The sequence below is a fragment of the Sparus aurata genome, chromosome 14, assembly GCF_900880675.1.
Source record: "Sparus aurata chromosome 14, fSpaAur1.1, whole genome shotgun sequence".
Classification (NCBI taxonomy): domain Eukaryota; kingdom Metazoa; phylum Chordata; class Actinopteri; order Spariformes; family Sparidae; genus Sparus; species Sparus aurata.
In genome coordinates, this window is record NC_044200.1 from 16,585,757 (window position 1) to 16,612,448 (window position 26,692).

Below are 26,692 nucleotides of genomic sequence, written 5' to 3' on the forward strand. Positions count from 1 at the left end.
ATTATGGCTGACTTGTTTGATTAATAAAATCAAGCCTAAGCCGGCATGCTCATAGAAATATGTTAAAAATGCTTTTGATGGGAGAATTTGAATCAAAACCAATTTATGTTTTCAGTTATTACAGATTACCTCCTAATGCAAGTAAACACACACACACACACACACACACATTTTTTTAAAAAGGGGTCACAAAGGGATTGCTTCAGACTTTTTTTTTTTTTTTTTAAACTGGATTTTTCTTTAATTAAAGTAGCCAGCTTTTGTCAGGCGCTACTTTCAGATGTGGATTAATAAATTTTTGGTGCCTTAGTCAGCATTTTTATCGCACCGGAGTGTGGTTTTGTGGTTTGGCCTCAAAATGTGTGGCCCATTAATGTGTTTCAAAAACTTTTGGGCGGCTCCGTATGTGTCATGATAAATGAGCTGTATCAGACAATATTTGTTGGTCGGATCACCAGTCATAGCAACAACAAAAAAAGAAATAAAAAAAAAAAAAAAGAAATATGAGTCATATCCGGTTTTATTTTGAAAACACGCGCCGGAAGTCGGGGTATTTATCACAGGGTACTTGACGCTGGTGAGGAGAGGGAGCCGCTGACAGAGAGGAGCACAAACTCCAGATAAGGGGGGGTTGAACCGAGGACGTGTGGCTCTGTTGGAAAAGTGGCATCTTCTGCTGCTCATCAGCCACTCTGGACTTCACACAGGCTGCGAGTCCGTCGCTCAATTCATCCGGATTGTAAACTAACCTGCTTTTCCAAGTTCCTAACCATGAGGACAAACGTATGGATTTACCAAGCTCTGCTGTGTGTTGTGGTCACTATAATGGACACAGGTAAGACACTGGAGAGCTGGAATGGTTTATTTTATTTTATTTTTTATTTTTTTATGCTGTGGTGACTCAGAGTGGAGATTTTAATTGTCGTGTGTGCAGGGGAAGTGAGAAACTGACACTGGAGAAAGTTTTAAAATTCACAGTAAAGAAAATTGAGCAGATCAAATTAGAGATTTGGCCAAAAAAATATAATTTCTCTTATTATAAAATTCAGATTCTGTCTCTTGGGTAAAACTGATCACACTTTATCTTTGGAGGTTAATTTGCATCTAATGAACTTTTATGTTCTCAAGCCTTGTCTTGCACTCTTGTCTTTCTTGATGAATTACTTAGGCAATCAATTACTGTGGTGATTCATAGAGGTGGGTGGGGGAAGAATACACTTAAGGGTATTTTTCTAAGAACAAGGAGCCTCTTACCAAACGTTTAGTTACTGCTCTGTAGAACAAAAACCTTGAATTAAGTAATTGGTCAGTTCAGCAAAATAAGGCACTGGCTCCTTCATCATTTCCAATTATTATCATTGGCTCTAATCGCCGGTAAGCAAGTAGATCCAGATACCACTGCCATGACTGTTGTCTTAACAATATCAGATAAACAGAGAGTTTAGACACACCCGCCTGAGGTGAGAAACTCCTGCCAAAGTTTGAACTGCATGTGCTGACGTTACTGCATGTCATTAAACTCTTTCTTTTATAAAGGCCATGGTGATTTCAGTTCGCAGACACTCCTACGTCTGTTGGACGGACGCCAGCTACATGGAAGATGCAGTGCACTTGTAAAGTTGCAGCGCAGCCCCCGGTGGGGCTCACAGCACCACACTCGTTTAAAGGTGCCATATGTAAGAAGTGGACACCTGTGAAAAAAGACGCCACAATGTGTGTTTGTCAGTCCCTTCCAAGTAGAAAACCCCAGCGTCACACGTCAGCTTACGTAATCCTACAATTGACTCGTGTTTTTCCATAATGTTATTTCGAATTGTGTGTATCTGTTTAGTCTAAAATGTGCGTGTGATGCTGTCGTATCTCATTAGTTAACAAAGCTTTCGCTAACATTAGTTTGTATACATGATTTATGCGTAAAGAAAGCTTGTTCACCCAAACGAGCAGTTACCAGGAGATATTGCTGCTAGCCTAGCTATTAAAGACGCTAGCTTACATGAAATAAGCACAACAGGAGGGTCGTGTTGAACAGACATGTTTAACTATCTTTCGATGTTACAATTTTAGAATTGTATACGAGTAATTCATCTTATATGTATGTTTGTTGCCGTCATATCTCATTAATATCAAAACTTACATTGGTGTTAGTTTGCATACATAATTTACGTGTTAAAGAAAGCAGCAGTTTACACAAAATGAGCAGCTAACATGAGATATCGCTGTTAGCTGGGCTATTAAAAACGCTAGCCATGCTTTATAGTACCATACATGGAATGAGGAAACCTGAATGTCAAATAGGTCAACATGTTTAATGATAAGTGTGACAGTTACGGCTAGAAAATGGCCATTTTTCTACTCGGAAGTGTCTATTGTTGTTTGCGTGATGTCACAGTGATTCTGTCTGAAGGGAGCAGCAGAGTAACTGCTAACTGTAGTGGCCATTAGCTAATTAGCTCAGCTACCACTTAGCTGACTGTGGTCTGGGAGCTCTGACCAATGTCTTAAATTTTGCATTGTTCACTATCAGACTATCACCTCTTATCACCTCTCGCTGCAATGTGGCCAGCTGGTTAGCATGCTAATGTCAGTAGACGTCTCTGCGGCACAATGGCACAGAGCTGTCTTGAAAACTGTTGCTTCACCTTTCGGTTAAAACTTTTTGCACGTGTTAAACTACAAATTGTTTATGTTGCACCTTTAAACCTCAAACGAGCTCAGCCCGTGCTGCTCCTTAAATGAAGCGCAAATTATCTGGCGGTGCACAGAGTGTCCCGGCTTACATCCGCCCCGCTGACATGTCACCGAGTTAAAGCACTGAATCCATAGTTACCACCTCCAGGGGTGCCGACCCTGACCTCTGACCGCCCTGCAGTTGGGGAAAGTATAAAACGCGCGCCCCGGACTGTGGTATTTGTGCGTTTCTCCCGGTAGGGAGAAAGAAAAGGGGTGTGTGTGTGTGTGTGTGTGTGTGTGTGTGTGTGCGCGTGGGTGTGTGTGTGTGTGTGTGTGTGAGGGACAGAGAGGGAGGGAGTCGGGGTAACATCTGGCTGCTGAGCCCAAATCCACATTTTGTGCTCTCTGAAGCAGATGTAATGTCTGTTTAATTCCCAGACAGAGGCGCACCTTTAACCTGCCACTTTCCTGTTGTTCATTTAATAAAGTGTTTCCCCAACATTGCGGTGGTTATAAACGCAGCATTTTTCGTCCGATTATCTTGCAGGAAATACTTATCCAGCTGACACTTAGGTTCTTTGCTCAAGGGCACCTGAGCGGAGGTTCCTGCGGAAGTGTCAGAGTTTCGGTTGTTCACCTTTCCCTTCTGCATTTTTCGAGCTGAACCGGGGTCTCAAACCCCCGTTCCTCTAAGCCATTGCTGCCTCTTCTCATTAAGTCTCGTCCCTCTCACACTCGCCCATCGAGCACATTTTATCGCAATCTCCGACTTCAGCAAAATGTTTGGGATTTGGAGATAGCAGGAGTCTGACTGCAAGGAGAGGAAGAGACTAAGTGAAATCTAATTGAGCAGCCTGGCCAGACATCAGGGCTGGAACAACATAGTGATGAGTGCCAGATGTGGTCCAGCGGAGCCCAAACATTAATAACACGTTCTCCCCAAAAAAAAACCATTTTCAACCACGAGGAGCCTCTAAACGCTCCACAGTTTACAGTATCCTAAGTGCACGCACAACGTCTTGTGTCGGATCTTGGCACCGGAGCACGTAGCTGTAACTCGGTAGCATGAGATTTTCCTGTGTGATTTATATCACACTTGGCCCTAATTATAAACGGAAAACTATTGTAACTAAACACACAGTGCGTCTAAAGATGTTGCCGTAGTCCTCGGAGACAGAATTTACAGTAGAGCTCCATTCTGCTGAAGGATGGGCTCTTAACTCTTTCCACAAGGTAAAAAATGAATGATTTGTATCACAAAGGGTTTGGAGATAAAATATGGTTTTGTCCTGCGTTTGAACCCACTTGGATCTCATATACATTATCCTATGTCTTCGCATTTATAGAATTTCTCTTTTGAAGTGCCTCTTCCCAAGAAATGGCTCTCAACAAATGACAGGTTTCCATTTTCCCACTCGCTATACGGTCTCCGGTATGTGTTGGATGACTACTCGTAAAACTTTTGTTATTCAATGAAACTGACGCGGGACATTAAAGCTTTCCCCGGGAAGATGAAATCCTGACGGCATCTTGTTTTGTTCCCTGGAAAAACAAAGGTCAACCCCCTTGTTGCTCAAAAATGAAAAAAAAAAAAGGAATAATCGCAGTGTCACTGCACTTAAACAGCAGGAGCTCGTGGATGTGAGTTTAAGTCAGTGAAATGGGTTTCAGGAATCAAAGATGTATCTATAATAACATAAAAACTGAACCACAACGTAGTAAAAATTGTCGAAAAAAAGGGCCGATTTTTGGCTCTTTCTGAAAGCAATAAAATATGAGATATGCTTTCACGAGCATTAAATCTCCGACCGAGGCACTGGAGCACATCAGCCTGCTGCACGGACATCATTCTGTTCTCTTGGCCGTCTTCACAGTTCAGCACCCACTCTGCATTACTCAGGCAGCTTCCTTGGTTTGAAGAACAAGTGCTGGGGGGCATTTTGAGCCAGGCTTTGATCCTGGACACACTTCGTACTTGCTTCTCTGACACATAAACTAGTTTGACCGAGCAGCCGAGGCACGGTCCGGAGAAATGTTTCGAGTTTCCGAGGGGGCTCGGGCCTCGCACAAATTCGGTACGATTAAGCAGTGCCGACGCTAACATGTCAACAAGAGTGGAGCTTGAAGCAAACTGCAGTTGAAGGATGCGTTCGCTGACAGCTGGCCCCCCGGTTCAATGTATGCTCCACTTCCCCCCATGCCAAGACGCTGGCACCGACGTATATGCGTCCTGCTGTTCTAATAATCAAACCAGCAGGAGAAAAATCCCACGGAAATACTCTCTCCCATTTGACAAGTTCGTCTTCATCCGCAGCGCCTTGACAGCGGCAGTGAAACGTCTGGCCACGTCTCGCAGTATTTGAGTAACATTTGATGCTTTGTCAGTAAAGAGGAGCCAAAACGTTTCTTAGAAATGTTCGCATTTTTTTTTTTTTCTTCCTGTCATTCTGCCTTCACTTAATAGCTGACAGTAGATACAGACAGGAAACAAGCCAAGAGACAGAGGGGAGGGGGCATAACAGGCAGCAAAGGCAACCTCGGACCGGACCAAATCAGGTGCCTCAAGCACCTCTCCACCAGGACGCCCCTCCCCAACAATGGATCCTGTGAAAGGGGTTTCAAAGAAAAGCGAAGGAACTCTGGTCAGATCAATTAGGAAATACAACACACAATGGAGACGGATGGGAACTCGGAGGACTGTCCTCTTGGTGGGGTGGGAACTTGAATGGCACCTTCACTGTCAAACGAGCCATCTTAGCAGAGGAAGCCGCTGACTGTAGACGTGCAGACCATGTGGGATGGATGATAGAGAAGAGGAACAAAACCACTGAGTATGGACAGATGGGTCCGATAAGTGAAGCCAGTGCATAAATTCTTTGGACTGGCATTGTTTTAAAGACCAGCAGGGGTGCGACTCCACAAGTCCAATTCCGTGGAAGCTCACGAGGATATGTCCCTCCTTCTCTCTTGATTTATCACCCCAGTAAACAGTTTCCTAACGAGTTTATGGTCTCAGTTGCTTGTTTCGAGACCTCTTCAACACAGCGTGATGTTCATTTTGTAAATTGCGGTACCATTTAGAGCAGACCAGACGATAAAGAAGGGTTTCAGATGTGGCTACCTTGCGATTGACAAGGCGCTACAGCCGTGTATTCGCTGTCAGGTCCAATCAGGATATCCTCCCCAGCTCTTCCCTCCCATCCAATTAGGCTAATTTCTGGCTCCATAAAACAAAGATGGCGACGGCCGCGATGCCAAACGCGAAGCTTCAAAGTGGTAGTCACCCCGTCTCCTTCCGACCTTTTCAGATTTAGGTCAGGAATCACGATTGCGCTTAAATCAGTCGCGATACATTTTTTGCACCGGACCACACACACACCTTTGCTCATGTTGTCTCCGTGTGTCCTCGCAGGTTTTTGTAGAAAGACTCATCAGTCGTTACAGAAGTATGAGAAGACCGAGAATCACATGCTGGTTTGCACAGACTGCCCTCAGCCCCCCTTGGTACGAAACAGCCGATCGCAGGAGCACTGCGCCCGCAAGTGCAAGAAGGTCAAGAAAAACTTCAGCTGCAGGTGAGCTACGCTTTCTCTCTCTCTCTCTCTCTCTGTATTCCTGGAATCACAGCACATGGTTTCATCATTATGAATACCGCCCCCCCCCGCTCATCCTCTCCTACTGTGCGCACACAGTATTTACATTTCTGTCCTGTTTATCATTTGTCAATCTCTCGACCGCTTCCTGTGTGTTTTGTTTTTTTTTCTCGACAGGGCTTTCAACTTCCAGCGGCACAACAGGAAATGCCACTTGCTTCCCTTCGACCGCTTCACCCACGGTGTGCAGAAGCAGGCCAACGTCAGCTTTACTTTGTATGAAAAAAAAGGTCAGCGTCCTCCTAATTTTCTCTCTCGAAGTTCTGGTGTGCTTCTCGTGAGAGTGCTCAGGTGTAGAGAGGGTTTTACTAGGCACGGCTGTTCGTCCGTGATTGCGGGTTATGCGCCTCGCTTTGGCAGCTCCCCTGTTTTTTTTTTTTAACATCGTCGTTTTTTGTTTTTTTTCTGTTGACACAATGAAAGCAACCAACAACCTCTCACCCCCCTGCCGTTTAACCACTCCCGCGGGGAGAGACGCATGCATAAACATGCGGCAGACCTAAGTGGAGAGTAAACAAAAAACCTAATTGTTTACAGTGAGAACGCAAAGGCCCTTTTCTCCACCATGGGCTGTGGAATCTAGCACTTTAGAATTTACTGCGCAATTTATGGAAACTCCCCTCGGTGACATTTAATGAACTTCAGGGAGTTGTCTGTTTTGGGAATAACACACGAGAGCTGGGACACACTAAAGCACTCGCTGTAAAAACGTCCCATTGACCATACATGGGAAAATGTATTCCAGGTGGTCAAGGCAGCGAACGCAAATCAACTTTTAATTGACTGAACGCTGTATACATTGGCACACGAGGAGTACACAGGGACGGCTTGTATCAAAGTGAAAACATGAATGGATGTTTTCAGATGTTTTTTATGTCTTTGCCCTGACTTAGATTATATAAGGGAGTGCATCATCGGCACCAAGGACAACTACAGAGGGAGGAGGTCTTGGACGAAGACAAACATCACTTGCCAAGCCTGGGCAGATAATAACATCAACGAGCACACGTAAGTCCTCGCTTTTCATAGAAGAGAACGCGCTTAACGTCACCTTGAGGGCGTCAGTGCTTTGCTTGCGTGACGCATTACGAGAAGTGCAAGGTGTTAAATGCTCACCTCCCCGGGCTCCTGTACATTTGAACCAGCAGCCTTCTCCAATCTCAAAGCTTCCACTGACTTCCTGGATGCTCCTTCTCAGTTTCTCTGTGTCTGATATTGAACAGGCCTCGGCGGCTGATTTATTGACGTACAGATCATTCCCTTCCACCTCGGGGGGTTACGGGAAGGCGGCGGCTCGGAGACGAGAGAGCGTTTAGCCAGAGTTAAGTCAGATTTCTTTCAACACATACAAGGATTTCCTTCGCCGTCGAGGCTGTTTTTCTGCTGCACTGTAGGCCATCAGGTGTATCCCAGGGATGTTTCTCTCGGCTGCAAGCGGGGGGAAAGATCCGTGAATTTGGGACCGTGGTTCTGTGCCAGCATCTCATTAGTGGGGCTCATTAGTTGCAAGATATTTTAACTGCGGCAGGGGATGGTTGAGAGAGGTTTGAAGAAGTGTAGAGAGAAACATAGACAGAAAGGACTTGGAATTTAAGAAAGAAAGCGCAAAAAGTTTATAGACTGATGTCATGTTCTGTCCAGCTGAGCTCAAAGAGCCACAGACGCGCTAAGAGAAAATAAATGTTCAGCGATCCCCCCGCAATTAAAACACATGGCAGTGTCGGTCCCCATCCTCTCCTCTCGTCCTCCCTTCCCTTTCCAGGAGCAGCTCTCCACATGAAGAATACTTTGTCATTGTTTATTTGACACACCGTTCCAGTCCCCGTCCCAGATGGCAAATGTAACGTCCGACAACATCGCCCCGGCTTGTCAGCAACTTTTAACTTTCAAAGGGTCAGAGGCAGCATTACTTAAGGGAGATTTAGTGCCACTGTGGGGTTGCCTAACATGGGACTGTCCCGCTGAGCGAGAATTACCGCCGTAATGAACCACGCACCATTTGAGCTTCAGGTAACTATTATTTTCATGCTTGACCGATCACCGTGGGCCAGGGGTGATTTCTCAGGAGGTTCCCTTCCAGGAATGGGACTTCCACCTGTTGTCTATATTTAGTGTTTGAACCAAGGCTCTGAAAGAAGCATGTATTAATGCCCAGCCGAGCATGGAGAATGAAGTGGAATGGAAAGTTTCTGTTTATATTAATAATATTGGATAACACTGCAATAATTTATTTATTCCCATTGGGACATTTCCCATTTATTTTTCCACACATTTCCACTGGGAGGTCCGCGAGCGCGCTCAGATGCAGAAACACGACCCTGCAGCCTCTCGCCATGATTTAATGCACAGCAAATGTGAAGCTGCCACAAACAGCCAGTTAGCTTAGCTTAGCATAAAGACTCAAAACAGGGGACGCAGCTAGCATGGCTCGTCGGAGGATAATTGGAGAGCTTTAGAGGTGCAGGTTTGCAGGTTTTGTTACCATTGACATTCAAAAGACAACTAGATCGGCACTCAGTAGAGCACAGCAGTCCCATTTAATTCAATCCAACCATCTACGAAAATTCACCACAAATATTTTCATTAAGATCCATGGATTTTTAGCTGACAGAAATTAACTAAAGGTTGGAAAAAGCCCCATCCTAAGTGTTCAAGAAAGTTAGCAAAAAATCTTGGATACGTACGGGCTCTATTCTGGACCAAGACCTATCCTTTATTCAAGTTTTCATGGAAATCTGTTTAGTCGTTTTCTTTCAGTACTGCTCACAAACCAACACACTAGAATGGCTCTCAGTGGAGGACATACCTCCGCCAAGACCCAACAGTCCCCTTTTGTACTCGCTCATAGATATAATCCACCAAAATATTATATTAGTCCCTGAAAAATGCCTCACAATATTAAAGAAACTGAGAAGGACATTCCTGGATTCGTCCTTTTATCGGGATCCACACAGGAATTTATTGGGGTCTATTCTGGGCCCATCCTCCATCCAAGTTTCGTGGAGATCCATTTCGTAATCCTGTGTGACAAACCAGTCAACAAATGCACACCAGTGAAAACATAAGCTCCTTCAGGATGAAGTAAATTAGCACATTTCCTGAACTTCAAACTATTCTTTTGAGGTGACTTCAAAGTCTTCAGCTGTCGGCCATCTCACCCTGCTTCCAAAAACCTTTATTAATGTCATAAGACTTATAAAATCCCTGCTTGCTTGCTTGCTTCAACCTCCGACTCTTTTATTCCTTCGGACTCTGTCGCACTGAGGCACGGCCGCGTTTGTTCCGTCACCCCCAGGTGCATGTTGCTTGACATTTTGCAGCAGTTACTTCAGGTCTAGGTTTCGTCTTTAGTGATATCCCAAAAAATCTGGCCAGTATGTTTCGCCGGCCCGGAGAGAGCAGAGCATGTGTGTGCACAGTGTCTGCCTGCGCTCCGGTGGGAACAGACTTTGGCAAGGAGATGAATAACTGGCCAACATCTGTTAGCGCAGCATCATTATGGCTAACTTGCTCCCATGCCGCGGCCTTTTTACGGACTCTCACCAGATGCAACCTTTTCTTTTTTTTTAAAGTGAAGAGCCATGTAATTCCATTTATAAATTAAGGATACTGTATGATGTTGGAAATATATTGAGCTTGTGAGTTACACACAGCAGATGTGAGTTTTGGCACCTGGCAGGCTGCTGCAGTGAAGGGGAGAGCGTGTTTTGTCTTAGTTACATGCACAAGTGACATTCTGCTGTTGTGTTTTATCCGTAGGTGAGACTGTGATCTGCAGCTCGGGGCCTTCGCCTTGTTTCTCTCTCTCTTTTCGGGGCTAAGTTAGAAGCCTGGGTTGAATGATGTTGTGCATTAGCGTGGCGGCCTTGTGTAAGCCCCAGGGCACGGAGGGGAGAGCCGATCGGACTCCCCCAAGAAAAGAGTCATTGTCTGGGGTAGAGTGTTCAGACGAGCTGATGAAGGGAGGGTGGTTCTTTCTTTGCGCTCGTCTTTTTTCACTTTTCCTGCACATGTTGTTTGTTTTTACATCACCAGTTTAAAACACTGAGCTCCCAACTTCGCTTATTATCGCTCGCTTATTTCTTTTCCGAGCACTTTAAGTCAGTCATTTTTACTTGTTTCTTTTCCCCCTTCTTCTGTGCACACAACCTTTTCCTCATGTCTTCCCTCTGTGTCTGCCTGGGTGGGAGGGGTCGGGGGGAATGTGGTCAGCATGGATCAGGGGGTGCTGACATGCCAGCTTTTCATCATCCTGCCCTGACAGAAGACGGATTTCATGCACTGTCCATTTAGCACGGGGATCTCATGCCGCTCCCCATTGTTACAGCCCACATGTTTGGACGAGCCAGGTTCTTTTCCTTACAGTCTTGAGGTCCCTTGTTCACTCTGATACAGCGTAGCCGTTGACAGAGAGGGATTAGGTTTAAACGCGCTCAAAGGCTGCCAGCAAAAGACCTGCTTGGGCTGCTCCAAGTGGATCGTGGCATTGTTCTGTACTGTTGGTGGTTACTGTGGTGTGACAGAGTCTGGCTGCTTCACACATGAGGGACCTGGGGTATGGTAGGAATCAGTAAGGCGATCATGCAAAAGGTGCAAAGCCGGAGAGGAGAAAAACGTATTGATGACTTACTTTGCATAAGAGTTCTGGGACAAGATTTAAAATGTAACCCGGTCGCACTCCAGCCACTAGAATTTCTCTGAATGGAGCTTACATCGTAATGTAGATGCCCTTTTGAATTTATTTGGCTTGTTACTGAGAGCACCAGCAGGCAGGTACGGTACTGTATACACGACCGGAGCAGCCATGTGTGCAAGTACTCCCTGAAATTTATTTAAACAGCTTACAGTATCCGATAACACTTTCAACAATGTCTGTCGACTCTCCTCTAGGTTTTACCCTGATAGGTACCCAACGCAAGACCTGAGGGAGAACTTCTGCCGGAATCCCAACAACGATCCCGGTGGTCCGTGGTGCTACACCACTGACCCCAACGTGCGCGCCGAGGAGTGCGGCATACCACAGTGTTCAGAGGGTAAGACCCTGCCAAACAGGATCACTAGGCAGCGCGATATGATTAAAAAAAATAACTCATCTAAAAAGATGTCAAATGCCTTTTCAACATGTGTTTTCAGAACTTGAAAAAAGTCCTTCAGTATTGAACAAAAGTTGGCTGGGAAGTGTTTTTACCTGTGAGGTTAGGGTGGGGGTTAGGGTTGGGGTTAGGGTTAGGGTCTCCACCTCATTTGCTCGACGGTCCGATGTTAACACAGCTTATACCTCTGTCGTTTATTTCCCTCTCGCTGTCACAAGTGTGTTTTGCATTCATTGCCGGTAAAATGTTTTGATGACTGGTGTTTCCTTTGTTGACAGAAGTCTGTATGACGTGTCACGGGGAAGATTACCGCGGCAATATGGACCATACAGAGAGCGGCAAGGAGTGCCAGAGATGGGACTCAGCAAAGCCGCACAAACACCACTTCCAGCCCAAAAAGTAAGCTGCAAAGCTGATAATCACACACTAACCTTTCTCACGGACAGTGCTGCACACGCCCACAGACAGATGCTTACAGAAATGACGCTAACACTCAGGAGAGGGAGACCTCACCAGTTGTTATGACTTACTTCCCCCCCCCCTCTCCTCTATTTTCCTTCCTTCCCGTATCCCCTCTGTGTCCTCTCTTAGGTATAGGGACAGAGATTTAAGGGACAACTACTGTCGTAACCCGGATAATCGTCTTCGTCCCTGGTGCTACACCATGGATCCCAAGACTCCGTGGGAGTACTGCAACATCACTGTGTGTGGTAAGGCCCATCTACTGTATATACTTCAAATCTGCGGCTTGGGGTTTTGTGAGCAAAGTCTTTAACAAATCAACATAAGGCCAAATTATTGTTTAACTGTGATTCATGACTGTTGCTAGTTTTTCCTACTAATCCCCTTACAACATTATAACAGTACCACACAGTTAGAAATCCAATAAAGGACCCAGAAGTGGACATAGTTCTTGAGAAGCTTGGTTTTCTGAACAGCCCGACTGTGGTTGGGCACTACCAGCCTGTGGTTTGAGGACACCGGAGGGGGTGCTGTTGCATACAAGACATGGCTGGTTTTCAGGGCAGTTGCGGTGAGCTGACTCAAAAAGCCCCTCTCCTCTCCTGCAGAGTCTCGTAAGACTTTTGTTTACCCAGTCGAGTGTTTCATGTGGCGACTGGCTTCAGATCCCTCTACCTCAACAAGGAAGAGTAAATAGGTTGTTTGTAAAGGGGAGGCTCTGACTTCACAGAGCCAGAAGTGTTTTACTCAGACCACTTACAGATGACAACAGGGCTGTTACAATAGAGGCTACTATGCAGAGATGCCTCACAAGGCTGCTCAAAGGTCTGATAGTTGTTTTAGTGGTACGACAATCACGATATGTACAAACGAGCGACAAATTAAAGGAAAAGTGCAGTGGGGAAACATAATGAATGCAGATGTTGCTGTACCGGGCCCGAGGAGTCAGTGAATTGTTTGATGAGAATCAAATGATGCGAATCATAATCATATGTCTACAGATCTCAATCCAAATGAAAACCTTTAAGAGGTTTCGGGCTGGCGTGCGATGAAAAACACTAAATGAGGGAATATTTGTTGGTCGATTGTGTTAATAGCTCCAGTAAATCTCCAGAAAAGTGCAGATTGAGCGCCAAAGCCTTGTCAAAGCTGTTCTTGGAGGCACAGGTAGTGAGAAACTTTATTTATTTATTTGTGTGTTTTCTTTTCTTTTTTTTTACCAGTCTGTATCAGGGCTGCAACAGAGGATTGTTTTCATCATCAATTATTCTGCTGTTTACTGTCAACGATTATTGTGGAAAAAGTGTTTATCGTCATAATTTCCCAGAGCCCGCAGTGACGTCTTCAAATGACTCCTTTGGTCCAACCAACACTCAAAGCCAATGACTGTCATGGATGACAAAGAAAAGCAGCAGATCTTTACACTTAAGAAGCTGGAACCAGCAAATGTTTGGAATTTTTCACTGGAAAAATGACTGTAACAATGAATCTAATCAAGTCATCGCAGCTTTAATGTGTTAAGAGAATTAGATGACACGGGTTATGCAAGTAACGTCAAGTTTCTATCAAAAGAAAATAGGCACTCTCTGCAGTTCCACCTTTGAGATTTGAGGAGTTGGACTCTTTCTCTGCATTATATCACTGCAAATTGATTATCTTTAGATCATGGACGGACCATAGAAGCCGTGTAAACATTGTGTCATTTCATAGACAAAACAAGAACTTGCTTAATCCTAAAAATAATATGCAGAAATGAAAATAATCAGTAGTTGCAGCCCTAATGTATTTGAAATGGCACCGTGAGGATATACGTTGAGAGGCTAAACAATGTAACTTTTCCTTGAGTCATGTTACATTTGGCAGACTCTGACAGAGTTGTAGTTTAGATAACTTTTGCCTTCACACAAAACACAAAGGGGGAAAGGGAAAAGAAAAAGAACGGACTCCGAAAAGAGGTTACACCTTTGGAGACTTAGCTCATTAGTTTTTTGTTTTTTTCATCGAGAGCACAATGAAATATTCCCACATGCGCACCCGCAAACACACAGAGCATCTCACTTTGTCTCTGTCAGACGCATACACACATGTACTCTACAGTACATGTTATGATTTACAGCGAGGGCGGAGGATCTGCATTTGTCCAGATGTGTGCATCCCTCAATGCCTGCCCTCAGAAAAATAAAAACCACTGACCTGTGCTACACGGAGCACACAGACACTGGCATGCATTACATCAAGCCAAGGAATCCCTCTTTTCCATCCGCCTTCTCATTTCTGCTTCAAAACATTCCCTTTCCTCCTCCATCTTCTCCCATCTCATTTGTCAAAGGCTAAAGAAACAGAGACAGAAATCCAGAGGGGGAGAATTCGCTCCCTGTGCACTGCAATCCCTGCACCGCTGAAAAGCAGAATTCCATCTGAAGATGTTTGGAATAGTTTTACGGTGGATAAAGTTGCCCCAGACAGGCTGGGTTTGATGTGATATCTTTGGTCAGGCTGCAACAAACAGAATTCACCAGAAGCAGAAATTTTTATGTTTGATATTGAGGCAAGGATGTATTCATTATTATATGACCCGGCTCCAGGATTTGTCGTCCAGGAACAACAACCTGTGACACTGTGTGCAAGTCGAAATACCGCATATTGTTGTGGAAGTCCCTGCGTGCAAGAATGTGGAGAACCAGTGTTATGAACACACAGAAAGTTTCCTATCGCAGTTCGGACGCGGGGGGAGTGCTACTGTTTTTGATCATCTGTCTCTAGGTTAAACATGACACATTCTTCTAGGGATTAATATCTCCCTCCTTCTCTCCCTCCCTCCTTCCTGCCTTTCGGTTTCTACATCTCACTCTCCTCGGCGAATTTTTTTCCTGTGCCCTCTTTCTCCTGCTCACACTCACGATTATAACTTTCGGCGTCTTTTTGTGTGTCTTTGCTAGACTCTGACTCAAGCGAGGACACAGATGTCAATGTAACAACATCCTGTGTCCAGGGAAAAGGCACAGATTACCGAGGCACAATGAATGTCACTCCAGAGGGTGTGACATGTCAGCGCTGGGACTCCCAGTTTCCCCATAACCACTCCTTTCTCCCTCAGAACTTCAAATGCAAGTGAGTGATGTTTGTTTCCAGGCCCCTGACAGCTTGGATTCAGTTTCTCTTGGCTGTCTTATTTGTACATTTTGTGCATTTCCCTGTTGAAATGCCAAAAAAGCGAACCGTGGTAAATATACAATTTAAACAAGTAAAGTCTTGTTGTAAAAGATACAGTCGTCAGCACCATCATTTAAATCGTAGTTTGTGTGTGTGTTATAGAGACCTCAGAGAGAACTACTGCCGTAACCCTGATGGTGCAGATTACCCATGGTGCTTCACTACAGACCCAAATCAGAGGATAGCCAACTGCACCCACATCCCCACGTGTGATGCTGAGGCCACACAAAAAATAGGTAAATTACTGTACAACAGTTTATCATTTTGGGAAATATGCTTATTAAGTTTTCTTTTCAGGAGTTAGATAATAAAAATGATACCACATCTCATATCTATACAGCAAATGTGTAACCAGGGCCAGCAGCTGGCTAGCTTAGCCTAGCACACTTGGCTAGCCTGGCTCAGTCTATATGTACAAAAATATGCTAGCTAGAACCCAAAACTTTAAAATGAACACACTATTTGTTGATTTTCTAATCACCATGGCAATAGAAATGTAAAAAGGACAACTTGTGGGTTTATAATTGGTCGCATTTCTGTTTGTGACCACGGGCAGACTAGCAATAAACTTCAGGAAGTTACTTTGCCTAGCCAGGAAATATTCTGGTTCATCACCCCATAATCACACATTTTGCATGGTTTAAACAACCGCAATATAAATGTTTAGTAGGGTTTTGTTACATTGGGACAGAGGCAAGCTAGTCGTTTCCCCTCATTTTCAGCACTTATGCTAAGCTAAGCTACCCAGCTGCTGCATATTTATCGTACAGATGTGAGAGTGTTAGCAATTTTCTACTCGTGCTTCCATCAAGAAAACAAATAATTGCTTTTCCCAAAATGACAGTCAATTACTTTAAGTGTTCTCAGGGCTTGAAACTTCAAAGGGAATGTCAAATTTTTTTGTAAATGATTGTGAAATTTTCCATGTTTCTCTGAATAATGGGATTGAAATACAGACGTACAAATGTCATGCTTTTGCAAAGTGGAGTTACACAGACACTTTCTATATTGTTCCCAGAGGGCTGACCGCTTGGCAGCACGCTGCCCAATGAATTCCATTTCATGGAAGAACAAAAACATCAGACTTTGGCAATAGTGCTCGCTGTCATTTCCCGTGTTTCTCTGCTTTACATTTGCAGTAAGACAACCACACAGTCAAAGTGCAGCCAGTCTGTTAGTCACTAAAGCCCCTCTTCTGATTCTGTTTAACAGACATAGTAAGGTTTCATTTTTCTATTAAACTTGAGCCCCGCCGGTTACACAGGGGCCCTTGACATTAAATTCATCCAAACCGCAAAGTGAAGCCGAAGTTTTGAACTTGATTATGTTGTGTTTGCATCAATGAGAAAGACAGCCACCACCCTGATTATGTTCTTTGACTATATCCACTTACAGATCGCATTTAGGCGTTTGACAAACTGCTGAACTCAGTCATTCTATTTCTCACAGGACTATTTAAGAAGATGGTTGATAATAACTTCATCTTGTTCTTCCTCAGAGTGTTATGAAGGTAACGGAGAGAGTTTCCGAGGCACGTTGTCCACAACTCGATCGGGGATTCCCTGTGCAAACTGGTCACACCACATAAACAGGTAACAAAGTCATTTATTCGGCATTAAAATTAGCTGTTTTTCTCCTTAATCTGTGCTAAGAAACACTGGAGGTATTTCCTAGAGAGACTGACGTTCTTCTCAGCTCGGTTGATGAGTGTTTGTTGACAACTTAGCTCCCATTGCCTTCCGAAAATCCCTTTCATATGAATGAAGCTAAGCAGTGAAAACAAACAGCGAGAGGGAAATCAGGGGTTCCTCAGGGGTCAATACCAGGCCCAATTATTATTCATCTAACTGACGAGAGGAAACTCCGGGGTGCTCTCCGAGTGACCCATCCTGACGGAAAGGTTGCCAACTCCGGGGCTGTTGCTTCATGCTTAAGTCAGGCTGTTGGAATTACTTAATTTACAGGAATTTTAAAAGCCAAAATGGCACAGACAGATGGACATGTTCCAGAGCCGACCCCTGACCCCAGGAAGTGCTTTCTGAGGAAAGTAGATCAAAGCCAATCAGCTCCCTCGCGTAGACTGCAGCCAGCGAGTCTACCCTGCTCAAGGTCAAGGGTCACCCCAGGAAAAACTGCTGAGAGCTACAGCTTGTTTAACATTCTCCTGGGAAGAGGAATTATCTTCACCCTCTGACAAATTGTTGCCCAACGCTTTAGTATTATTTTAGCGTGTGTGTGTCCCGACTTCTTCCCAGTAATTGCTTTTCAGTAATATTTGGGATATCTGAGAAGATTACATTTAATTCTCTCGGAGCTAAGAGGAGCGCTGCAAGAAGACGACACAGTTAGATGTGAATTCCTACAAAATCGGGAAACGTTCCATAGGCTCCTGCTGGTCTGAGCCCCGCTGAAATCTTACAGTGCATACTTTCATATTCCCATGAGCACTCTTCACAAAACTCTGCGTTTCCTTCTACGGGCTATGTGCACGAAATACAGAGGAGTCATTGCACTATAGGAAGGCCAGAGTCAGACTTTCCAGGCATGCCATGGTTACTTACGGTGTGTAAGTACTGTATGTGCGTGACGGTGCGCACATGTTCGTATGTTTTCAGAGTGTGAGAGTGTGTATGAATCTTAATGAGACGTGACCCAGTGTTAGTTCTAATACACTGTGTGCAAAGTAACGAGCGGAATATGAGAATCTGTATTTGTGTGTTTTACAGTGGGGATTCTCACTCTACAGAATCCCACGTAGGCCTGGAGAAGAACTACTGCCGGAACCCAGACCGAGACAAACACGGCCCCTGGTGTTACACCAATCCAAATAACCGTTTGGTCTGGGACTACTGCAAACTGAAGCAGTGTGAGTAGCTCAGATAACCTTGTCTCTTTTAATGTCCCTCTCTGTGGCAGCAGATGCATCTGTTTTACATCAGCCGTAAATATAAGCAGACCCGTAGCAGAAAGGATGTGACCGGTGCATACGTTTTAAAGACCTTATTCACACGGCGGACTTTTTTTTCTTTGACGTGACGCTTAGGGAGGGACGCTCAGAGGTTGCGTTGCTGTATTCCAGGTTGCATGACGTTATCATTTCAATGCTTCCTTGTTGATTTGCAACTAAAAAGACAATGGATAGTGAAGATTTGGGGTCATCATTTAAGGTAAAACAACATACTTAATAACTCATTAGCTAACTTTAGACAACGGCTACGTAAGCATACAACCACTCCCTTGCCAACTTTTACTATTTGATAGCGTTATACCACAGAAACGGTGTAAAGTAATTCTAAAATATTAACACACAGTTAAGGGTTAAACAACATATTTGATCCCTGATTAGCTAATGTTTGCCCTGATACAAGAGTTCAGTTCAAATGCATAGACCGGCTCATTTCCAGTCAGTGTTGTCTTTGGATCTTGATCCCTGTTTTGGTCACATCTGACGGCACAGCGTCTCTATTGCTGCCAACATGCACACGCACACATGAGCAGCAGAGAAAAGTGTGAACGCGAGGGGAGCGTTTGAGGCTCTTTTTCACACGTGTGCATCTGGCTAATTGCTGCGGTAAAGCACATTTGGATGGTTGTTTTCTGGGCAGTCCAAAAAATTGGCACTGTGCAAACAATTGAGAGCAGCTTTTCATCACTTCGCTCGTGATATACTTGCTCCTCAATGTGCGTTCGTGCTCTATGAGGATGACAGATGCCTCATGGATCCTGCATACCCTTGGATTGCATCCTGTGCTCGTCCTCAGAAATTATGACTACTTGTCTGCATGCAGTTAAGCTAATGAACAGTAGGGAAAGCGCACTACGTCAGGATTGGAAGTAAGGTAAGCTATGGTAAGACAGAACTTTATTGACCCCAAAGGAAATTCTTGTAACCACTGACTCTGAACCGATGACAACAACAGTGGGAGAACGTTTTGAAAAGAAACCGATGGTGCATGTTGGGGATAATGCTTCTCCTCCTCAGCTGTCATCATGTTTAATTATATTTTGTCTCACTTGAGCCCATTTGCTTGTCTAGAAAGCATAAGCCACTGACAAAAAACCTTTCCAAGATCTTCGTAGTTCAGCCGACTCCCAGACATTTCTGCCATTTCTGCCATTTTCTCTTTAGAATTTGTGAGTCAGTGGGTGCCTGATAGCGTTGTTCTAATACCAAGAACAGCATCCCATATGCCTCAGATACTGCCTTAGATGCAGGAACCTGTATCGCCCAGTACCTGAGTCTATGCACCTGTCTTGTCTTGCTCGTGCCCAGGATGAGATGATCTCCAAAGGCAGCAGATTACTCTAAGGGTTAGAGGACCCTCTGGGCTCACCCAGGATAACTGACATGGTCCTCCCCTTCTTGGCAGCAGTCCTGTCAGTACATCTCCATCCTAGAGATCATTCTCCCGAGGCAGGTTTTATTGGCTGTTTGCAGCCTGTTTGTTGTTCTCCATGTCTTCGATCAGCATGCCATCACTTCCTTCACGTTGGAATTAAAAGATGTGTGTTTCGGTGTCGATTAAGACGCGTTTCAAGCGCCATAAACACCACCCTTGCCTTAGTGATCTGATTCTTTTTATGTGAGCATCTGTCAAGCATTCACATACCTTGGCAGTGTTGTTTCTGAGGCGGTATCTGGACAACACCAGAGGGACAGATGCCAGCCTCGAAAGCAAGTTTTGTTGTATTGACTGTATATTGAGCAAAAGCTCTCTGGGGAGATACTTCACTGTCAGCCGGGGATGATTTGATCCTCATCGGCAACCCTTCCCTCTCTAATCCTTCAGGTACACACAAAGAACCCAGTCAAGTGTGTGAACAGTGCCACATAGATCCCAGCTGCTTGAAGGAAAGAAAAGAAACAAGCGTTTCCTCTCAGACCCTGCAAACGGGACCTCGAAAAGAGCTTTGACTGGCATTTAGTAAGCACAATAAGACAGTGTTGCTGTATGGGTGGAGCAGCATTGAATAACACAAGTGATTTAGCCCCTTGGCCTTTGTTGATTCCCACTTTAACGTCACAGCTACTTTTCCGTCAGCACGACCGGCGGTTTATGTAATGCGTTAGCCGCGGTTTTGTCCAATTGGCAGAGAACACACAATGTTCAAACAGCAAACAGATGCGGGTCCGCGCTGCCATCCTTTTGTTTGAGAAAACACACACACACACACACGAGCAGCCGGACCCAACATTTACTTTGGCTGGTTTCAATCTGGGTCGCATTGAAGAGCCTCTTTCAAATGGCAGCACAATAATTTCCATAATGTGAAACACATCTTCCGTGAAGTTTTTGAGGTCTCGAGCAAATTTATTTGCTGCAGTGGCCGACTGCTATAGCCTCCGACGTTGATTCAGAGTCAGAGATAAGTCTTTCGAAAGTGAAGAAGGGCGTGTTTTCCGATGAGGTTTCATGCTTTATGTGTCAACGTGTGGTTAGTGGTCTGACTTATGTGCTACTTCTTACTGTCGTGCCTTTTCTTTACTTCTATCTGTCAGGTGAATCAGCTACAGCGGCTCCTCAACCAAACAGTGAGTACCGTTAGCTTATCTCCCTTTTACTTTCATCTGGTCCTCTTCCTCTTCCTCCTATCTCGAATCTCATCCCTTTCCCTTTTTTGCTCTTTGTATCAAATCCGTCTGTTGTCACGCACCTGACTAAACAAATCCGATTTTACGGTCGCCTTTTGAAGTTTCCGATAAACATTTTCCCATTGAAATGTAAATAGACCTACAAATCTAACATGCGGCATGAAAAATGTCTCCCTGTTTAGGTCTAGCCAGGCCCAAGATATCATGCTTTGTGCATATAAACACCAGGATTGTTGGAGGACACCAGGTGCGCGGTACGGACGGCAGCTGGGTTGTAAGCATCCAGAGAGAGTGAGTCCTTTCACATGTGCGCTTGTTACAAAACGCAGTTCATCCCCTGGTGTGCTTTAATGCCTACGTTAACAATAAAAATGTGTCGTCTTTAATCGTCTCAGGAAGGTTCATCTGTGTGGAGGCTCGTTGATCAGAGAAGACTGGGTTTTGACCGACCAACAGTGCTTCACCTCCTGGTAATAATTCCAACTTCCCCTCCCTCTGACTGTCTCTCTTTTCTTCTTGCCGACTATTTTTAACATTGTTTAAAGAGAAGATGCAGGAAGCTGTCCTGTTTATGCTCCCTCCCAGGCCTGACCTGAGATATGCAACAGAAATGTTTGGCGTGCAGATCTGTTTAACTGCTGCAGTCGTCCATTTCAGAGTCAGTCATATATATATATAGAGTATCTCTACATCTGAAGAAGTGGCTTTAGAGAAAATGGCCCTATCTCTGTACTAATGCACAGGACTGTAGGTATTACATATGGTGTACATCAGTAGATCTCAGCTAGCTTTAGGACCTTGCTTTTATTGTTGCTCGTATTTGTCCGTCTTGTCTTCACATTTAGCATATTAGTGAAAATGTTTCTTCCACTACATGAGAGACTTAATGTCGTCCGCAATTATGTGGGAAATTATCACTTGGGAAATATTGGATATCGGCAAACAGCCAATATAGTAGATCCCTAGCTGTGCCGGTGTTTCTGTGACCACCGCTGTAGATCTCGCAAAGGATCCTCCGTTTACGCCTCCACGTCCTTGTTGTCTTCAGTGTTCCAGATCTCAAGGACTACAGTGTGCAGGTTGGTCTGCGCCACCTCAATGAATCCTCCAGCCACCCGAGACTACGCATCTCGCGTCTGATCTGTGGCCCTGAAGGATCCAACCTGGTTATGCTGAAACTAGCAGAGTAAGTTGAATACTCCCACTAATTCCCACTGATTTCAAATCCTGGTGTTAGAGCATAACTAGTGGTGAGGGAAAGTATTTGATTTTGTGCATCGTCATAACTGTATCGTGACTACATTAGGTTCATGTTTTGTTTGTTGTAGTCCTGCCCCTGTGGCCGAAGGTGCATCCACCATCCATCTTCCAGTAAAAGAGTGTCACATCCCCGAAGGCACCAACTGCACCATGTACGGATGGGGGGAAACCAAAAGTACTGCCTACTTTCACCCACATGCCACGGCACTTTTTTGCATTTTAACCATCATTTAAACCAAAAGAATACTTTTATACTAATGCCGTTTGTCCTTCTCTGTTCAGATACAGCATACGATGAGACGCTGAACGCAGTGACCATGCCCATGGTCAACAACGACATGTGCTCGCAAATCAAAGGGGACGCTGGGGAGAGCCGAATATGTGCCGGCGGCAAGAGAGGAGAAGGCGTATGTGATGTAAGGATCACAGAATAAATGTTGTGAAGCCGGACGGGCAGACAGTTATATTTGTGTGAACTGACCTTTAAAGGTGCATTACGTTAAGAATTGGCATCCTGACAAAATTAATGCTCGAAACAAACTGGGGGCAACATATCACCAGAATAACCACAAGCTTCCGCTAACTGGAGCTTTGGATCAGTATGAGCTAGCTGCCTAGCATGCTAACTTCTGTAGATAACACAATGATACATCAATGTCATAATGTCGAAACTGTTATTTCTTCTTCTGTTGATAATTTTCAGTAAAGTATGAAAGTATGTACAACATTTTTAAGTTGAAAACGTTAAAAGAAAAGACATAGCATTCTTGATATTATGATGACTTATGTTGTTGTGCTGCAAGACATCTACAGAAGTTAGCATGCTAACCAGCTAGCCCATACTGGTCCAAAGCTACTGTGCTAGTGGCGTAAACACCAACATATCCCAAGTAATCTGAGCTCCCAGTCCGAGCCAAGAGCTGCACAACTAACTTTGCTAACTACCGAATGGCAGCTACAGTTAGCAGTCAATCTGGCTATTTGTTGCCCCCTATTTGAGAATGAATTTGACAGGTGGCCAGGTCCTATATCAAACCTTTAAAACACTATCAGCACTTGAGACATTAGGATGATGTTTCATCCCAGTATAATGTCCCTCTGATTAAGTTCTCTGCCCTTCTCCTGCAGAAAGACTACGGCGGTCCACTGGTCTGCCAGGAACACGAGCGCAAAGTCATCATCGGCGTGAGCATCCAAAGGACAAAATGCGCCTCGTCACAGCCCGCGCTTTTCGTGAACGTCGCGTTCTACTCTGAGTGGATATACAAAGTGTTCAAACTTTACCCCAGCTTGGAGAGGAACTGATGGCGTGGTGTAAAAATCAACTCCATCAGGAAAGGATGGCTAAAACCCTCGACAGCGTGGACCATAGGGGAGAAATTAGGAAACTGACCTTATGGAAAGTGGACATTTGGGGATTTTTTTTTTGGGCTGATTGGTCATCTGACGGAGAGGACAGAGATCAGTGATCGAAGACTGGATAAATCAAATGGAATGTCACCCATTCTTCCACTTTTGCATTTGAAGACATCCAGGTCATTATGTCCTTAATGTCTATTTTTACAACCAAAGTTTCCTGCACGTGGACGGGATACTAACTATAGTCTGACGTGTTCAGAAATTCTGAAGCCATGCAATCAAAGACGACGAGAATGACGCTTGTGACTCAGTATTATCTCCTGGAATATACTTGAATACGAACAGAGCCCAGGGCAGTTACCACATGAGGTTTCTGCGACTGGGATTTCTTGTTTTTTTTATGTGCTGAGCTGGACTGCAAAACATTATATTTTTTACCTGCAATGCAAATGATGCGGAAGGATAATTAGGAAATTTCCTCAACGTCAACAAACGTTTAGGATACGTTACATATATCGCAACGAAAGCTCTAGATGTTTATTCGCTTAGTAAATAATCCAACCGAAAGCTCTTTCATACCAAAAAGGAGGAAAACATGAGCATGAAAAGGTCACTAGAAACTCACTATTAGGTTTCACAGACAGTAAAGGTCCCCCATGAGAAAAAAAGTGATTAAGCCGAGCCGGCAGAGGTTGAGATTTGGCTTCATGTGCATCGGTAGTTTAGTGTTTAATATTGCTGCTTGAGAAGCTAACTGCAGCAGCCTTGGCAAACCATGCAGTGCTAATTGTGTGCAGTAGCTGGACTACCTTTTCCCCAGTTAGCTGTAACTGTTAGTTTCCCCGTGAGAGGGTCTAAGTAGGACTGAGCAAACTGCTCCAGATCTTATGCTTGTATTTGTAGCATGAGAGAGAGAAGAGCCATGCCAAATATAACATGGCTATTTGGTCTCCAGTTTGGAGGGAACTTTGGCCCCTGGTGGGCTGTGTGTGGTCAGTAGGATATTTTATACTTTTTGTGTTTCATGGAAAGTGACTCCTTATGTACATAGCTGCAGATTTATTGAGTACGTTTCTGCTGTGCTGTAAGATTTTATAGGTCTTATAGATCTGGAATATCTTTGGTTCACTGAGCAACGTCAGATTGGCTCCTTTGTGCCTGTGATGATGTTTGAATATTTAAAGAGACTGGTAGCTTGTAAGTAGTAGTTAGGTATTTATTTTTTTTTAAATTAGCAGAAGACGTCATTTGAGAAGAATCCAGATTTTGATGTGATGTTTCGATTTTTATTGTTTCTTCGACCTGAGAGTATTTATGACCTCAGAATAACTTTGACTCACCGGTTACAGCCACACAAACATATCACAACAAGCTGGGCGACAGTATGCCTCATATGGTTTAATGTCCTTATTCAAGAGTGCTTATATTCTGCCCCAGAGATTTAACATGGATTGACTGTAAATATAAAGACACAAACACACATAAATATGTGAGATATGTGCAGGCCAAGACAACTAGTTTTCTCTTGGATAACATGTTGTCCCCCTTTGTGATTGTGGTAAGCTATTGTCATTTTAAGAACCAATGTATGCCATCGATATATACTGATAATATAATAGCACAATATTGCAAGTACACACTTTTAAAGTAACTATAAATATTCAATCAAACAGAGTATCCTAAATAAATCAAACATGAGAAAACCGACAATGGCATTCAGTAGAGAGTAGAGAGAAAATATCATGGATCCGTTCCTTTGTCCGGATCCTCACCGAAAGTTAATGGGGTCTATTCTGGGCTGAGATCCAAATCCGTTCAGTAGTTTTTGTGCAATCCTGCCTACAAACCAACCAACCGACTAGCAAAGTTAAAAAAAAAACAAAACACCAGAACCAAAACAATGAATAAAAAAGTGAACCCAAGTCTTCTGAATAGTAGTGAAAGCCCTGCTAGCTATTTTGGCTTCATGTTTACATTGTTACATTGTTATGTAAACAAACAAGCATGTAAACTCAACGGACAGTACTGAGGTTAGCAAAATTATTATTGTTTGTATTATTGTGACAGGCCTAGATTCATATCACAATGATGGGCTTCCATGTAATAGGCCTGAAAAAAAAATATTACAAAACAGCGGTTCAAATATATGTGTTTACCTAAATTACAGGAATGTGTTTTTTTAACAAAAATAAAACAAAAGCTGGTGCAGAAACATCTTACATCTCATGTTTTGCAATTAGTCCCGCCAAAATAAAACGTATGATGTGAACAAACCAATGTAGCACCCACCCCAGCCACAGTCTGTTCACCCTGCTGCCGTCTTACAACTAGGGAATTAGTACTTAGAAACGTCTGTTTCTGTCACCATTTCTGAATGATGAGCAGAAGTTTAGCCCTTTGATTCCCCCATACATTTGTCATCTACTCATGTTTGTGTGGCTCCTGCGTGAGAGTTAAACCTTGTCTTCTATTCTCAGCTCGAAGATGCCTGCTCTGAATATCACACCAAAAACAGGTCATCACAACAAAGGAACAAACATTAACATTTGGGGCTTTAATACAGTGAGCTTCGGGGTCATTTCGCCTTTCGGTTCGAGTGCAACTGTACAAAATTAAATTATAACTGTGGCCTTAATCGTACATTGAGGACAAATGCAGTCCTCTTCACAGCCTTGCACAGATGAGAGAGTCCATGAAGTAGAAGCTGAAGCGATGGAAAGCGGTGACTAACGTGTAAGAAAGGTGAAACCAAATATCACATATTCTTGGCGATCGAGCAGTCGTCTGTTTCTCTTGGCGCCGTGACTGTTATTTAATTTACCCTTCTGTAAATAGCCCAGTGCATTCTGTAAATTACAATTTGTAATTTTTTGTAAATATCCCGCTAAGTATTTTTGCATCCCGATCAGTCTGTTTTATATGTTTGTATACTGTAAACTTTAAATATAACAGCTGCTATTTTGTGTTAGTGACTTGTTTTTATATCTATGAGCGTTTTCCTGAATTCTGTAGCCTTCGTATTATTCCTATTTTAATAAACAACTTGACATTACATTTTGCTATATTTTGCACCTTTCTTTTCTTCCTGTGGGATTCTTTTCCCCACCCCATGTGTAATTTCTTGAAAGGAATAAGCCAGCGGCTCGTATTTAGAATCTGTTTACTCCATCTCTGGCAGTTTACTCCCCACTACATCACCCCGAGCTGCAAACCGTAGTGCGCGATAACTCTTCTCAAGTGGCTGAAAGCAGCAGGGGCCATCAATAGAGGGAGATAAATAATAACATTTGGATAACACATTTGGACATCCCGTGCTTAAGTGAGATACAATTGAGCCCTCGGATAAGCATTTCAGCAGCTCCGAAGCTTTTTAAATTGCTCAATGTGAG

At 43.9% G+C, this 26,692-nt stretch overlaps 1 protein-coding gene across 2 annotated transcripts; it reads left to right on the plus strand.

Annotated features, from left to right (window-relative positions):
• The first annotated feature begins 573 nt into the window (after positions 1–573).
• hgfa (hepatocyte growth factor a) lies at positions 574–26,355 on the plus strand. Of its 2 annotated transcripts, none has more exons than XM_030439337.1 (18): positions 574–835; positions 6,083–6,245; positions 6,441–6,553; positions 7,217–7,331; positions 11,214–11,356; positions 11,695–11,815; positions 12,008–12,126; positions 14,818–14,989; positions 15,176–15,327; positions 16,590–16,683; positions 17,818–17,957; positions 20,592–20,624; positions 20,867–20,975; positions 21,080–21,154; positions 21,733–21,870; positions 22,013–22,119; positions 22,227–22,360; positions 23,073–26,355. In XM_030439337.1, exons 1-18 carry the CDS (start codon positions 772–774, stop codon positions 23,247–23,249), a joined length of 2,169 nt encoding a protein of 722 aa, XP_030295197.1. In that variant the 5' UTR covers positions 574–771; the 3' UTR covers positions 23,250–26,355. The 2 variants fall into 2 exon arrangements, with proteins under 2 accessions (XP_030295197.1, XP_030295198.1); XM_030439338.1 differs by having other exon boundaries at positions 15,194–15,327.
• The last annotated feature ends 337 nt before the right edge of the window (positions 26,356–26,692 follow it).